The sequence below is a fragment of the Nycticebus coucang genome, chromosome 24 (assembly GCF_027406575.1).
Source record: "Nycticebus coucang isolate mNycCou1 chromosome 24, mNycCou1.pri, whole genome shotgun sequence".
Lineage (NCBI taxonomy): Eukaryota > Metazoa > Chordata > Mammalia > Primates > Lorisidae > Nycticebus > Nycticebus coucang.
The window spans coordinates 27,065,681-27,081,519 of NC_069803.1; the positions used below are offsets into that span (position 1 = coordinate 27,065,681).

The 15,839-nt window shown below is 46.3% G+C and overlaps 1 protein-coding gene across 1 annotated transcript in view; it reads right to left on the bottom strand.

The window, feature by feature from the left end:
* Positions 1-12,225: 12,225 nt before the first annotated feature.
* SCARA5 (scavenger receptor class A member 5) overlaps positions 12,226-15,839 on the bottom strand; it is a 90,713-nt gene continuing 87,099 nt past the window's right edge. Inside the window, exon 9 of the mRNA XM_053578704.1 lies at positions 12,226-14,301. Within this exon, the coding sequence (XP_053434679.1) occupies positions 14,165-14,301 (137 nt within the window). The 3' untranslated portion in view covers positions 12,226-14,164. The remainder of the gene's footprint in view (positions 14,302-15,839) is intronic.

Consider the following 15,839-nt stretch of genomic DNA (forward strand, 5'->3'; position numbering starts at 1 on the left):
GAGAAAGACTCTGTCTAAAAATAAAATAAATAAATAAATAGCAAATAAATAAATATTTTGGTAAAAGGAATATTCACATGGTATTTTAATTTTTGTATATTAACAGGAATTATGTCTCAGCTTCATCCAAAATATATGATCTGACTTACTAATTTTCCAGAAAACATATGCTTGCAATTAATATGTACTGCCATGAGGCAGTGGTGGTATTTTGGCCACTGAATGAGATTAGTAAGCTCTTCCTATTAAAATCATATATAAAAATACATGAACTAGGTACAATCAGTATATTTTCCATTAGTCATTAAATATGTCATTTTCAACTTAATCTAAATCTCAACTTACTTCAATGCTTCATCAGCCTACATAAGTGTCTCTTAAAGTAAATTTTGTAGAACGCTTGTTCTCTGTGCAATAGTTTTCAATGCCACGTAACAAATTACCACAATCTTAGCAGTGTAAAATAACAATTATTTAGATTTCCACCTCTGCAATAGCAACATGAAGAGTCTCTGGCAGAGCAGGCATATAACTGGTGAAAAATATTTTTAAAACCCCAGAATTGGCTGGGCGCGGTGGCTCATGCATGTAATCCTAGCACTCTGGGGGGTCAAGGCAGGATTGCCTGAGCTCACAGGTTTGAGACCAGCCTGAGCAAGAGCAAGACCCCAGCTCTAAAAATAGCCAGGAGTTGTGGCAGATGCCTATAGTCCCAGCTACTTGGGAGGCTGAGGCAAAAGAATCACTTGAGCCCAAGAGTTGGAGGTTGCTGTGAGCTATGACACCGCAGTACTCTACAGAGGGTGACAAAGTGAAACTCTATCTCAAAAAAAAAAAAAAAAAAACAAAACAGAATTAAACTCTCTGGAAATTGTTCTAAGGGTATATAGCCATGAAGATCAGGAGCTACACCCTCCTTATAAATCTCAGAGAGAAGCAGGCTACTGCCCCCACCTCCAGCTCCAGTGCTCTGATTCAGAGCTTTTGTCCAGGGGAGAAAGTAAGGCCTGAAGAACAGAGAGCTGCAAGCTCTCTTCAGAGGAATTGACTTCATTTGAAACAGAAAGTGAGACTATTAAAGCCTCAAAAACAATGAAGGTTTTGGCTAGGCGTGGGGGCTCATACCTATTACCCTAGCACACTGGGATGTCTAGGTGGTGGATCCCTTGAGTTCAAAAGTTTGAGATCAGCCTGAGCGAGAGCAAGACCCCCATCGCTACTAAAAATAGAAAAACTAGCTGGGTGTGGTGGGAGATGCCTGTAGGCCGAGCTACTCAGGAGGCTAAGGCAAGAGAATCGCCTAAGCCCGAAGTGGGAGGTTGCTGTGAGCTGGGACACCATGGCACTCTACCGAGGGTGATAAAGTAAGACTCTGTCTCTAAAAAAAAAAAAAAAGAAGAAGAAAGAAAAGAAACGGGGTCTCACTCTAGCTCAGGCTGGTCTCAAACTCATGAACTCAGGCAATCTGCCCACCTCGGCCTCCCAGAGTGCTGGGATTACAGGCATGAGCTATTTTTTGGAGCCAGTACAGCTGAGCTAGCTGTGCACTACAGAATGCCAGGGGCACCATTCCCAGGGACCAGGATGAGCTGGGGATGGTGCCTTCTCCACAGCACAGAGACTCAGGCTGTCTCTGCCTTCTGCTGGAAAAGGTTTAAATGGTTCTGATGGGTGATGTGACAGCATCGTGATGGATGATCTGACAGCCCAGGGAAGGGTAGACCAGCATTCCCCCTGCAAGAGATGATGCCATTATTTACTGGCTTGAATAATGAGGCCTGGGTCAGTGTGGGAAGTGAGACAGCTTTGCCTTTCTGCTAAAAGGAGGTCAGTTCTGAGTTACTTTTATTGCACATGCTGGTGTTATATCCACAAAGCTGACTAATACGGTGATGATTGTTTATACACATGAGTAGCTTGGTGCAATAAATAGAGTATTAGACTAGAAGTCAGAAATCTTTAATTATACTGTGTCACCAGCTGTGTGACTTGAGGCACTTAAGTTCCCTGTGCCCTGGTTTCTTCCTTACATAATGGAGATAATAAAGACTGCCTTAACTATCTCACAGGGCAATTCAATTATGCAAACCAAATCAGATAACTTGTAAAGCTGCCTAAATTAAGTTATCCTATGCAAATGTAAGGGTTTATTTTCACCATTGATGACGGTTAGTCACTGATTGGCTAGATTTAAGGAAGCATAGTTATTAAATTAAGTTATCCTTGATTGATTAAACAAGCTTAAAACCAGTCCTTGTGGTTATTCATTACATTTCTGTAGACAGAGAGCAGCCAGGTATCTACCAGGATGGCAGTTCTCCAGCTAGAGAGCTTATTGAACTTGACTTTAGGAAGCTCTCTCCCAGAGTTTCTGGTTCAGAAAGTTGGGATCAGGGTCTGAAAATGTGCATTCCTAACACGTTCCCAGGAGACACTAATGCTGTGAATGCAGGGACCACATTTGAGAACCTCTGAGCGGACATAATGACGATTACAAAAGGACTGTTCGGGTTACCAGTGCAGAAGTCATTGGTAAGCTTAGGACTATTTGGTGAAAAGGGGGTAGGCAGGTTGGACCGTGCTGAGCAGAAAGTATAGGTGAGGAAATAGAGTCGGCGGATCAGATCTTTTGAGATTTGGCTTTAAACAGGAGACAGGACGGCAAATAGATGTAGGAACAAGGAAATCGTGTGCTTGAGCCTAGCCGAAACTTTAGGATTCCTACATGTTGACTTGACTCTTATTCACACGTGCACTCAACATTGGTGAATTCCTGCCAAGGGCCAAGTACTATGATACTTGCTAAGAAAATGAAGCTGAACACCACCAAGGCCTCAGATGACAAGTCACTAGCTTTGTAAACGGCTTTCCTACGTATCACCCCTAGCAGAACAGAGAGTTCTGTGCACATTAAGGTACAAGAGAGATCTTACTAGTGACGTTTTTCTTCTGTAGAAATTGTGAATTTTTTCTTAGGCTCTACAGGTCATAAAATGCTGGAACAGGAAAGGAACTAAGAAACCATCTAATGCAAATATGGGGATTTGAGTCCCAGCGGGGCTAAGCAGCTTACCCAAGGACATACATCCACTTAGCGGCACAGTCAGGGATAAAACCGTTATCTCCTACCTCCCAGTTCAGGGAATTTTCCTCTAGCCCACGCCAAGACTATGCACAAGTGTCAATTTCTGCATTTCTAAAATCTTATAATGTAGCTATTCCTTTAAACGGTAATGTTAATTAGGTCCATGAGTCAGTGCTTTTTTTCCAATTAGTTGTGGTTTGGGGTAATCCATCCCAAGGCCCTGGGTTACTAAGTGCAGTGTCAGCTGTTTTTTGAAGGTAATTCATGCCAAAGCTTGGACCAGTTACACCTAAAGTTGAGAGTTGGATGAATTTGTCTCTAAATGTCCTTGAATTAAAAATCAAGAGTCCTGTTTGTTTCCCCCATCCAGTGGCTGCAGAAGCAACCATGGCGCAGGGGAGGGGGGTTGTACCATTGGAGGAAGGGGTGTCGGGGAGCAGTAACGGACAGGCTTGATGCAGTCCTGTGGCTTACCTGGCGGGTAATAGGCTGCGGGTAGTGGTCTGTTTCAGGAGTTGTCTTTTGTTATTACCACTAGAGGTATAGAACTAATAGCAAGAAGAACTTGTTATTTATATCTTTCACCCCCTTCCTTCATCCTTCCAGCCCCCCAAAATCTGGGCTGGGCTCCTGCCATCTGGGAAATATCAATTTCATTTGGAAAACAGGAACCTCTATCTCATCTAGAACTAGTTCTGTCCCCAGCAAGCAGTACAGCCCAGGGAAACTATATATACATATATTATCTGTTGAACAAAAGAGCCCTTTCATGCCCGAACTTGTGGCCACCAGATTAATCTTTGGTGACCTCTGCTGTTTTCACTTCTGCTATGTCTAGCAGTGTGGCCCTGGGCATGTGATGTCATTGTTAAATATCAGAGCTGGAAAGTATGGGAGAGGGAAAGATAATTTTCCCTCTATCCTTCTAAGTTCTCAGCTGGTATGCCTGTAACAAAAGACAGTAACAGGAGAAAAATGGAGAGAAGTTTATTAACGTGAGTCTCATACATGCATCTGTGAAAACGCGGGGAATTCTCGACTCTCAGAGAGGTGGCTTAGAACCCCTGCTTATGTAGCATCTGCAACAAAGAGCAATAGATTTTTAGAGAAATGGCAAGTCAAGGATCTTTTTTTTTTTTTTAGAGGCAGAATCTCACTTTGTCACCCTCGGTAGAGTGCTATGGCGTCACAGCTCACAGCAACCTCCAGCTCTTAGGCTTAGGCGATTCTCTTGCTTCAGCCTCCCCAGTAGCTGGGACTACACCTGCCATGATGCCTGGCTATTTTTTGTTGCAGTTTGAAAGGGGCCGGATTCAAACCCGCCAACCTCAGCATATGGGCCTGGCGCCCTACTCACTGAGCCACAGGCGCCACCCAAGTCAAGGATGTTGACTTTTTAGGGGCACCAGATTGCAGGAAGACAAATATAGACCAACTTAGTCCTTCCTGGTAGAGAGGGGAGGCAGGGAGGACACCTTTGTGAATTTATGTCCTGCTTTTGGGTATGTGGGGGAGGGCAGAGAGCTTTTCTTGTATCTGCTTCTTCTCTGTTGCCTTCAGCTGAAAATTGACCTTATGTCAAAGGTCAAGTTTGAAGTTTGACCTTATGTCAAAGTGTCATATTCTGCTGTTCTTTGAAAGCCTTTCTGAACTCTCATAATACATTATGAGATATTACAGACAAGAAAACCAGGTCTAGGGAAATGAAACCTCTCCCATCCTATACATTTGTGGTGGTGCCTGCCTTCTGTTTTATTTCCTCACCTGTAAAATTAAGGAGGTTGAATTCTTCTAATAGCCTTTCCAGCTCTGACATGCAATGCTCTCAAAGTCCCTTTGAGCCTTGCTACTCAACGGGAGGCTGTGAACAAGTAGCCTTGCACCATCACCTGCGAGCTTATGAGGAACTCAGACTCTTGGGCCCCCACCCCAGACCGAATGAACAAAAATCTGTATTTCAACAACATTCCCAGGTGATTCCTAGGCACGGTAGAGTCCCCTTTGGAAATCCAAAGACTTTGGCCCTAGACATTTTGCGTTGTCCCCGAAGCTTTCAGTGCTCTTCCCCCTATTAGCCTGAAGAGGTCACTAGAGAGCCAAGGCAGTCTTGAAGAGGCTGGGAGAACAGTGTTTTTTCTTCACTGTTTCCTTCTTGCTCTCTTCTTGACCCTCCTGCCTTTCAAGTTTCCTTAAATTCTTTGGTCTTAAAAGGGCTGCGAAGCATATTTTGAAGCTCACAGTACAGATACCTTCCATAAAAGAGCTGGACTCGAGGGGCCCTCTGTCTCATGAGCACCAGGTTCCCATGGAGTGATATTTTTAGAAAACCGAAAATCTTGGGTTTCCTTGCAAATTCACATACCTCTGTTGTTAATATTGCCACTCCAAAGCCGAGCGTGGTGGCTCATGCCTGTATCCTAGCACTCTAGGAAGCTGAGGCAGGTGGATCACCTGAGCTCAGGAGTTCTAGGCCAGACTGAGCCAAAGCGAGACCTCATCTCTACTAAAAAGAGAAAAAATTAGCTGGGCATTGTGGCTGTGCCTGTAGTTCCAGATACTTAGGAGCCTGAGGCAAGAGGATGGATCGCGTAAGCCCAAGATTTTGCAGTTGCTGTGAGCTAGAAGGCTGCAGCATTCTACCCAGGGCACAAAGTGAGACTCTGTCTCAAAAAAAAAAAAAAAGAAAGAAAAGAAAAGAAAATTGCCACTCCAAGAATGTAACCTAACAAAGTATAATTTATTTTGGTCCTGGAACTTACTTATTTACTAAGGCATTTGTTACGTATTTTATTATCAATTCCCTATAATTATCAATTATAATGACTACCCACCCATTAAACCAAAAGCCAAAGTCTTCATGTTATTATACAAGTGATATTATTTGTATAACGCATTAGAGTTTGTAAAACACTTTCTTTTGAGACAGAGTCTCATTTTGTTGACCTTAGTAGAATGCTGTGCTGTCATAGCTCACAGCAACGTCAAACTCTTGGGCCCCAGTGCTTCTCTTTCAGCCTCCTGAGCAGCTGATTCTCTTGCCTCAGCCTCCTGAGTAGCTGGAACTACAGGCACCCACCACGACACCCGACTATTTTGAGAGACGGGGGTCTTGTTCTTACTCAGGGTGATCTCAAACCTGTGAGTTCAGCAATCCACCTGCCTTGGCCTCCTAGAGTGCTAGGATTACAGGTGTGAGCCTCCGAGCTCAGCCATGTAAAACACTTTCAATTTCACTTCTTTTCAATCCTCTTAAACACAAGGTGTATAGGATAAATCCACTTATTCTACAATGAGGATGCAAAAGCCAGTCATGAAGCCAAGTCTTCTAATTCCACCTCCCTTACCCTTTTCTATTTTACCAAAGGCTCCACTAACTATAATAAGTTTTCTGCTCAATGAACAGCATCAGGTATATAATTGCCCCCCATTGAGAGATTTTATTTGGGGATTTTACATTTCTACCTACTATTTTTTTCCAATCAGTGTAACTTAGCAGCAATACCTGATTAGATATTGTAATTTCTGAGGAAGGTCCCATCCTGTCTGTGGGTAGGAAGATGCTACTGGGCAAAATGGACTTTAGAAGTAATAATCCAAAATACCGCAGGATGGGGATATTTCCCCAGAAAGCAAAGCGAACCTCTCCTGTCCCCCACCATCCCTCTAATGCCCCCACACAAGTTCTCTTTCCTCTTTCTGGTGTAGAAAGGAGCGGGGAGGAGAGGAAGGAATCCCAGGGACTTTCCCCAAATCCAGAGGCTGAGAGGAAAAGCTCTGCTAACTTGAAAAGAGATCCCTTTATGTCCTCTCCTAATGTTTCTATAGAGATTTACCTGAAAGTTTCCTAGTCCCTCTGAGAAAAGTTTTCGGTTTAGAAGGTGATACGAGTAAGAAGTGGGCAGTTTATCTGAGGAGGTACCGGTCATTTCTAAGATAAAAGGTAAGAAAACTAACATTTCAAGCTACGTTCACTACCCCAAACCTCCTAAAGCCCTTCAGAAGACGGACACAGAAAGAGTTCACCTTTCCAGGGCCTTTCGTCCTACCACCATGGCCTGGTGACTTTTTACAAAGTCCCAATGGAAAAGAAAAACCTAGAAAGCATATGCCCCACGAAACACCTTACCCAAGCTTAAGGGCTCTGCCTAGGGTCAGACGATACTGATCCACGCTTGGAGACTGGGGTCAGAGCTGTGTTTCTAAAGTGAACAGCTCACAGAGAGGGCATGACATTTAGGTAATGCTACTTAAGGCAAGGAAAGAATTTACAGTCTGAGCAGAGAATTCCTTACAGCTTTAACCTGTTTAGTTTAAATCCTTATCCAATTTCTTGGGAAACCTGAGCTAGCTGTACCTTTGTTCCGTCTTGTACATGCAGCTGACAGCAGTTACACCCACACCTTGTACAAAATAGTTCCACCTGCCTCCACCAGGAGGACACTGATGGAGATGTAAGGAACACATGAGGGCTGAGGGGTACACTGGTCTATCACCTCATTCACAAGGTTCTGGATGATGGTGTGATGGGTGGGATGGTAGGGCTGGGTAAGGCGGGGACACAGCATAGTACCCGAGGGCAGGCTCCCTTGCAGTAATTTGGGGCATAGTGATGAGGAGCAACAATCCAGTGATCCCAGCCTAGCTGGCAAAAAATGGTGGGATCTGGCTGACATTCTTCTCTGCGTCAAGTTATAAAGCCCCAAATGTCAAACAACTTCCTCCTCAGTTCAGTTTGCAGTTTGAGAATAAATAAATATGCAAATGGCTTTAGGAGAGGGGAAAATTTGTGTGGAAAAATAGTTTGGTTTGGAATTCTTTGCCAAAAAAGAATATTTTAGGAATAGTCTCAGACCAAAGGTGCTGGGTAATATGGAAAGGAAAAGAAAGAAATCCAAAGCCTTTTGGATCTTTTGGACTCCTTGGATGATGTAGCAGGTGAATAGATCACAGACACTCCACAACTTTTTCATTCATTCATTTATATATAGATAGGGTCTCATTCTGTCACGCCGGAGTGCAGTATTATGATCACAGCTCACTATAACCTCAAATTCCTGGTCTCAAGCAGTCCTCCTGCCTGAGCCTCCCAAGTAGCTGGGACTACAGGTGCATACCATCATGCCCAGCTAAATCTTTACATACTTTTGTTGGGACAGGGTCTCACTCTGTTGTGTAGGCTGGTCTTAAACAAGCCTGGGTTCAAAGGCTCTTCCTGCCTAGGCCTCCCAAAGTGCTGAGATTTCAGGCACGAGCCACCATGTCTGACACCTGACTCCTTTAAATACTGCAGAACACTAGATCTTCCAGGATTGGCCAGGGAGGAGGAGTCTCAGCCTCTTTTGGGAGTCCCGAGGGGATCTTAAAGAATCTCAGTTCGAGGCAGCACCTGTGGCTCAGTGAGTAGGGTGCTGGCCCCATATACCGAGGATGCCAGGTTCGAACCCAGCCCCAGCCAAACTGCAACAAAAAAAAATAGCCTGTAGTCCCAGCTACTCAGGAGGCTGAGGCAAGAGAATCGCCTAAGCCCAAGAGCGGGAGGTGGTTGTGAGCTGTGATGCTACAGCACTTTACTACTGAGGGCAACAAAGTGAGACTGTCTGTACAAAAAAAAAAAAACAAGAATCTCCATTCTTTCCCTCTGGGTTGGTCCTAATAAAGGGTGTGCTGTGGACTTACTCCCTACAGGTGGTGCATTGGGGTGGCTTGAATGCAGAGCTGTGTATTTCTGCAGGCTTGATAATACCACTCAAGGGCACCAACATCTTGCATTCCAACGTAATTGATCTGCGAACTTCATTTCCACTTTCTTTAGAGTTGACCTTTCAGAATTCCAGGATTACTAGTGTTTATGTTGCATACACGGTTGGTGTTTAAGATTTCTTTCTTTTTTTTTTTTTTTTGTAGAGACAGAGTCTCACTTTATGGCCCTCGGTAGAGTGCCGTGGCGTCACACAGCTCACAGCAACCTCCAACTCCTGGGCTTAAGCGATTCTCTTGCCTCAGCCTCCCGAGCAGCTGGGACTACAGGCGCCCGCCACAACGCCCGGCTATTTTTTTGGTTGCAGTTTGGCCGGGGCCGGGTTTGAACCCGCCACCCTCGGTATATGGGGCCGGCGCCCTACCGAGTGAGCCACAGGCGCCGCCCGGTGTTTAAGATTTCTTAGATTCGAGACCTGTGCTTTCCATTTCCTGTGTCATCCTCTCAAGTGTCTAAGTCTCCCCCTCCCGTGTAGAACTGGGCCGATCGGAACAGAACCGGGGATATATAGATTCAGCAACTTCATTCTGTCCTCAGAGCTACCACGTGGTGAATGCTTATCTATTGCTGTTTTGAATGAATGGGTTTATATTCTTAGTGTTTAATCCTCTCCATCTTGTCTTGTTGCTTATTTGCATCACCGGAGCCACCTGTGCTATTGTCAACTCACTAGCAATTAATTTGGTATTCAAAAAAAATTTTTTTTTTGTTAACATGAGCTATTTGTGTTTTCCTTAAGTAGTTCTGTTCCCTTCACATGTAAGTTTCCTGTGTTAGATACTATCATTCCTGTATGGCTAATGTTATATTGAAAACCTGTAAAGGGGGGGGCAGCACCTGTGGCTCAAAGGGATAGGGCACCCGCCCCCATATGCCGGAGATGGCGGGTTCAAACCCAGCCCTGGCCAAAAACTGCAAAAAAATTAAAAAATAAAATAAAAATAAAAAAATATATAAATAAATAAATAAACCTGTGAAAGGGGTAAGAACTGGAATGTAAGTTGAGTGAGGGCAGGGATCAACCCGTGGGGTCCACCACTGTATCTCCTGCACCTGGCAGTGGAGCTTGCTCATGGCAGATCCTCAATAAATGCGTGTTAAATGAACATGCAAATGAATGAAGGGAGCAACCTTTGTCCAAACCATTCCCCTGTGGGGTAGGGCAGAGGTTTCCAGGGGGTGAGAAAGTTGATTCGTTATGTCCATTGAAACTGATCCGGGTCTTTACCCTGCACTAGTATGAGACCCGCTCCTGAGACCCAAAGCCCCAGCCCAGTGAGGAGCCCAGGTGGCCCATGGCATTGGCACAGTCTCTTCGATTTATTGAGAACGCAAGGTGGGAAATAAAAAAGCACCTGTCGTCCCTCTCATTTGGGGGTTGAGATGCAAGGGTGTCCCGCAGGGAGCCAGGAAGCTGTCACCACCCCTTTGGGGCCACAGTGGAACTAAGTACCAGAGGGTCTAAGACTTCTATTTTAGATAGGTATCTGTGTTGAAGCTGTTCACATTTTTCTAAAATTATTTCCCTATATCATGCATAGTTTAATTCTGCCAGTGCCATGGGAACCCAGCAAGAGCCTTGGGCTAACCTCTGAGAAGAGCTTGGGGAGCAGAGGCGTCAGAGGAGGCCAAGGGAGCCCTGAGTGTTCAGTCACACCTTCCCACTCAGAGATTCCCCTGCTATAGCTGGTCTCTGCCACATCCTGTATGTTTGAATGATTTGTTTGAATACTCACAAGGAGGATTTGTGCTTTTGGCACAAGAGAGAACTTATTACCAGAATTGCCCTCCCTTTGTCATCGTCTGCACAAAATATTTGAAACATCATTTCAGACACTGGACAACAGGTAGCATGGACTGTGATGCCCAAGCAAAGGGAAACAGGTGAGGTGAGGCCTCCTGGGCTGTTCTGTCCAGCGGTGACCCAGAGTCTGGCTGAGGTGAGGGGGCAAGACTGTGACAGGGAGGCTGGGGTTTATGGGGCACATTCCCTAAGAGAAGGGAACTCCACAGAGAAAGTTTAGGAAGAGTGCCTGAAGGTTCTCTTGAGTCTCATCTGAAAACCAATCTGTGCATGTTTGAATCCCATGGCTCTAACAAGAACAACTTTTGTGGGAAGAACCATAATAAGACCTCACACAACTTACTCAACAGGGAATCCTTCGAGTTCCCTCCAGCCAGAGAGGAAAAACTGCCTCGGAGACCAAAAGCCTCTCTTCTTGAGAGCCCTTTAATCTATCTTGGTTGTGGGAGAGATAGTATAGAGGAATTAAATAACCAAGCTGCTGTCCAGCAGGGTCCCAGCTCAGCAAAAGAACGCTGCAGGTGGGGGAAGGACAGGAGAGGATGCTGGTGAGGTGGCCTCTGTGGACAGCTGAGGAAGAAGTACTCTAAGAGCAGAGGACAAGTGACTCAGACATCTGACGTTTTACAGAAATGTTAAAATAGCTGATCGTCATCAAACAACATTGTTTAAGAGGAACTAAGGGGTGCCGTGGTTGAGAAAGTGGTAACTCCTTATAGACACCCAGTGCATGAGAGTGGAGCATGTGGGCCCCACGTATGGGTCTTCATTGGTGGGGCAACTGCATTCTTGCCAGAACCGAGTTGGCAATTTATTTTGCCCAATGTGACCTCTCTCAACCTTTAGTATTTTATTTTATTTTATTTTATATTTTTGAGTCTCACTATGTCACCCTCGGTAGAATGCCATGGCATCACAGCTCACAACAACCTCAAACTCTTGGGCTTAAGCAATTCTCTTGCCTCAGCCTCCCAAGGAGCTGGGACTACAGACACCTGCCACAATGCCCAGTTTTTTTTTTAGAGACAGGTTTGTTTTTTTTTTTTCCAGATAGAGTCTGACTTCGTCACCAGGTAGAGTGGCCTGGTATCATAACTCACAGCAACCTCAGATTCTTGGGCTCAAGTGATTCTCTTGCCTCAGCTTCCTGAGTAGCTAGGACTACAGGTGCCCATTACAATGCCCGGCTATTTTTAGAAATGGGGTCTCGCTCTTGCTCAGACTGATCTTGGACTCGTGAATTCAGGCAATTCACCCACCTTGGCCTCCCAGAATGCTAGGGAGTACAGGTGTGAACCACCATGCCCGGCCCCTTAGAGATGGGGTCTTGCTGTTGCTCAGGCTGGTCTTGAACCCGTAAGCTCACGCAACCCACCTGCCTTGGCCTCTCAGAGTGCTGGGATTACAGGTGTGAGCCACCCCACCCAGCCCTCAATCGTCAGTCTTAAGTTTTGTGTCTGGGTAGCATTAAGGTAGTTTTTCATTCACTCTCCCCACTGGAAAATGATCAGACCATCCAATTTCAATCACCCTCCCCACGTTCCCTGGGTTTTCCTGAGAAAGAATGTGATGGAAAGCTTGTTAGTGACATGTTTTTCACTTTATTGAAATTCTTTCTTACAAAAGGTCTGGCCTGGTATATTTTAGGCCAGGCCTGATTTGCTTTAGTCCCTGAAACACAGGTCCATGGTCATCTCCATGTCCTCTTAAGTAGGTATGTAAACTAGTAGACTTTCATTTTTAAGGTTCAAACACTTTTCAACATTGTTTTCATCTGATGTAGAACCAGACTTCGGTTTTCCCCAATGAAAAGACCGAGAGAGTTATGTGGGTCTTCATAGGTCAAGCCATTGGATTCTCGGGCAGAACTGAGTTGGGAATTTATTTTGTTCAAGGTGATATCTTTCCACTTTCAGTTTTTTTTATGAGAACTTTGCAGTGTGTTGAGCTATGTAGTAAAGAGTGCTATGTTTATATATGCATACATATATTGGCTCTGAAGAAATATGCATGAGTATATACGTGTCATGTAAACATAGCGATCGCTCAGAAGGAGAGTTTCTCATCATTATGACATTAATGAGTAGCAAGCATACCGTAAGCAAGAATGAACGATCAAGGGCACGTTTTGGCTTGGTTGTCAGCCAGGAACTTGGCTGGTCCTAGAGGGGCCCAGGCCTCATCCTACCCACGTAGGCCAATGCTCACCCTAGCTGACAGGTGATCTTGTATTGAAGGCCTGGCCTTGAGTCTGGGAGGTGGTTCTGAGCTCACTTGCTAGCATGTGGTGCCTCTAGTTCTAGAATAAGAACCAGTTCAACTTCCTCTTTGTGTAAATGTCAGTATGTGATCTCCCTGTCACTAGGATGGGCGTGCAGAAGATGGAGCTGCAGAGGGCGGAGGCCCCTTATTTCTCCTGGAGGTTACAGGGAATCCTCGCTTCCTTCCACCTCTACTGGATATACCAGGATTTGCATTTCCTGACCACAGATTCACACCTGAAAAGGCTTGGAAGGTACAATATCATCCCCCTCAACAGCTCTGAGACAAAGGTGTCTTGGCTTTTACCCTGACTCAGTTAACACAGACGGCTCCTGTGTCACCCTTCAAATCATCTCTCCTCCTACACAGATACTTGGTCTGGAGGCCAGTCACACACCATAGGTTCCGGAGTGTGCAACGTTCTAGTCACACATGCTTTGAGCCCGAGCTTCTTGCTCAGGCCTAGCAAAAACGCAGTAAGGGTCAGGTGGAAACACAGACTCAGCTGTTCTATCTTCTTGGCCAGGGGAATGGACCAGTTAAGTGCTGCCTGGAGGTAAGGTCTTACCCGGACTGACATGCCTTGTACCAATACAGCAGAGCGGATAAATGAATTTAGCACCCAAGATACTATCTAGCACACCATCCATTCAATGATACTTTCATCCCCCTTCTGCAAATCTGGCTGGTGACTTGTGTATCCCTCTGGCTCCTATAGCTGGTGTCTCTTCTCTGTCACTTCTCTAGATGAACCAGTGGTGTGCAGAGGCAGAGTAAAGAGGGGAAACTGCATCACTCAGGGTTGCCTCTTGCTGGAGAGGGAGGTAAACTCTCGGCCTAACTGACATTTGGGAATTATCTGAAGAGTAAATGATCTACGGTCTCTCCCACCTCCACCAAGGCACTTGTCTCTGGCATAGTCTCAGCATTCTGCAACTAACAGACCCAAGGGGACATGATTGAGGCCCTCTGCATGGTGTTCAGAAGGCTGAGCCAAGTGTCCGCCCAGCTGACCCCGTGCAGAGAGCCTGTTGGGAGGGGGAGACAGTCAGTAGATCTCAGAGTCACACTTCGGAGCAGATGTCCAAGAGCAGAATGATCACAGGCCCCCACACCCCTGGAGTAGGAGGCGAGGGGCTGGGGGTGCTAGGCTGAGGGGGCAGAGGTGTGGTCAGGTGGCCCTGAGCCATGCCCCGCCCCAGGGGTGCAGGAAGGAGGCTGGACACAGGCCGTCAGCCTTGGGCCATGCCCACGTTCAGTATCTATTGCACGTCACCCCGGCGTCCTCGGCATGACCACAGTTTGTCACCCCCCATTTGGAGAAGCTGCAGCGGAAGATGGTGTCCTCTGTGCCCTTACAGGCAACGTCGTCCATCCAGATCCTCCCGGTGCCTGTGGAGAGAACACAGTCTCTCAGCAGAGATCCAAGGGCTGGGAGGACGAGAAGAAGGAGCGTGATGATGTTTGCCTTGGGCTGATCCTGGCTCTGCTAGCCCTGCTCACATCCGGGGCCTTCCAGCTGCTGTCTCCACCCCACTAAAACCTCATACTTATTTTCTAAGTGCAGTTTCTCGAGGGCAGAAGCACAGTAATCAATGGTGATGTTGGTAGTATCCGTTGCTATCTTCCCTACGTCAGACATCTTACATATAATGTGCTTCCTCTGTCTTTGCTATCGTCTGGAAGGTAGATATTTATAAACCCATTTTACAGCTGGGAAAACTAAGGCTCAGAGAGCAACTGGTACAAGGTCAGTTTGTAAGTTGCACAGTCTGAACTCAAACCCAAGTCTTGCTGCCTCCCAAGCCCACACTTTGTCTCAGACACTGGACCAGGTTTGAGACACGCTCTCTCGTAGTCTTTGTCAATGAATAGTCAGGCAGGACCTAATCAGAGGAACGCGTCAGGTAAATCCTGGATTGTCCCAGGGCCCCAGAGACAAGTATGGCAGTGTCCGTGTCACTGCTGATCTTCTTGAGTTTAAAGCAGATGGTCTCATTTTGTGAGCCCAAAACCATGGCTCTGGAATAGCAAGGGAGCCCAGAATCCAATATTAAAATCAGATGTAGATTTAAGGAGATGCAGGAGCATCCCTGAACCCTGACTAATTAGGTTAGTTCTCTGCACACGAGGTCCCTAAAACAATCTGCCAGTGTTCTGTTACAGCCAGCCCTGTTAACCAGCTCCTAAGGGGAAACCAGCAGATCTGAAGGTGCTATGAAGGGGCCCTGGTGCTTAGTACCTGAGCCTAAAAGGCACAAACTTGGCATTAAGGTCCCTCAATGATTACTGGGAGGATAAGGCAGCTGGGCAAGCCTTGGAGCTTGAATGGAGAGGGCTTATCGAGGACGAGAGGGGTGACAGAGGGAGCAGGCCACACAGAAGTCATCCTAAGGCCCCACTGAAGGGCTGGCAGGCTCATCACCCATGGGCTCTCTGGGCTGCCCCCCGATGGTGGGTGCCCATTCAGGAGCCCTCGGGAAGGATCCCTGAGCCCCAGGTGTCCCATGGAAGCAGTGGCTGGAGCCTCACTGATCAAAGTGAGATCCTAGACCCACAGTGATGGCATCACAGGGAGTGTGTTAGAACTGCAGGACCCTGGGGTGCCTGAGCCCATGCGCCAGCATCTCCATCTTTCCAAAGTGGCACTGCACTGCAGCCTGTGAGGCAGGACATTCCTGGATTCAAGTCTCAGCACCATCAGGGGCGACTGTGATAGTTTTCAAACTGGGATGGGCTTCCTAGGGCATGGGGCTTCCAGAGTTAAGACAAAGAAAGCTCAGGGCAAACCAGACTGGCCAGTCACCCCGGCACCTCCCTTGTAAGGTCTCTGGCCTGGCACCAAAAAAGCACAGAGTTTACGGTCATAAACCAGGTTCCAGCATCTCTGGCTGGGTCACCCTGAGTAGGTCAGTGAGGTAACAGTCCCC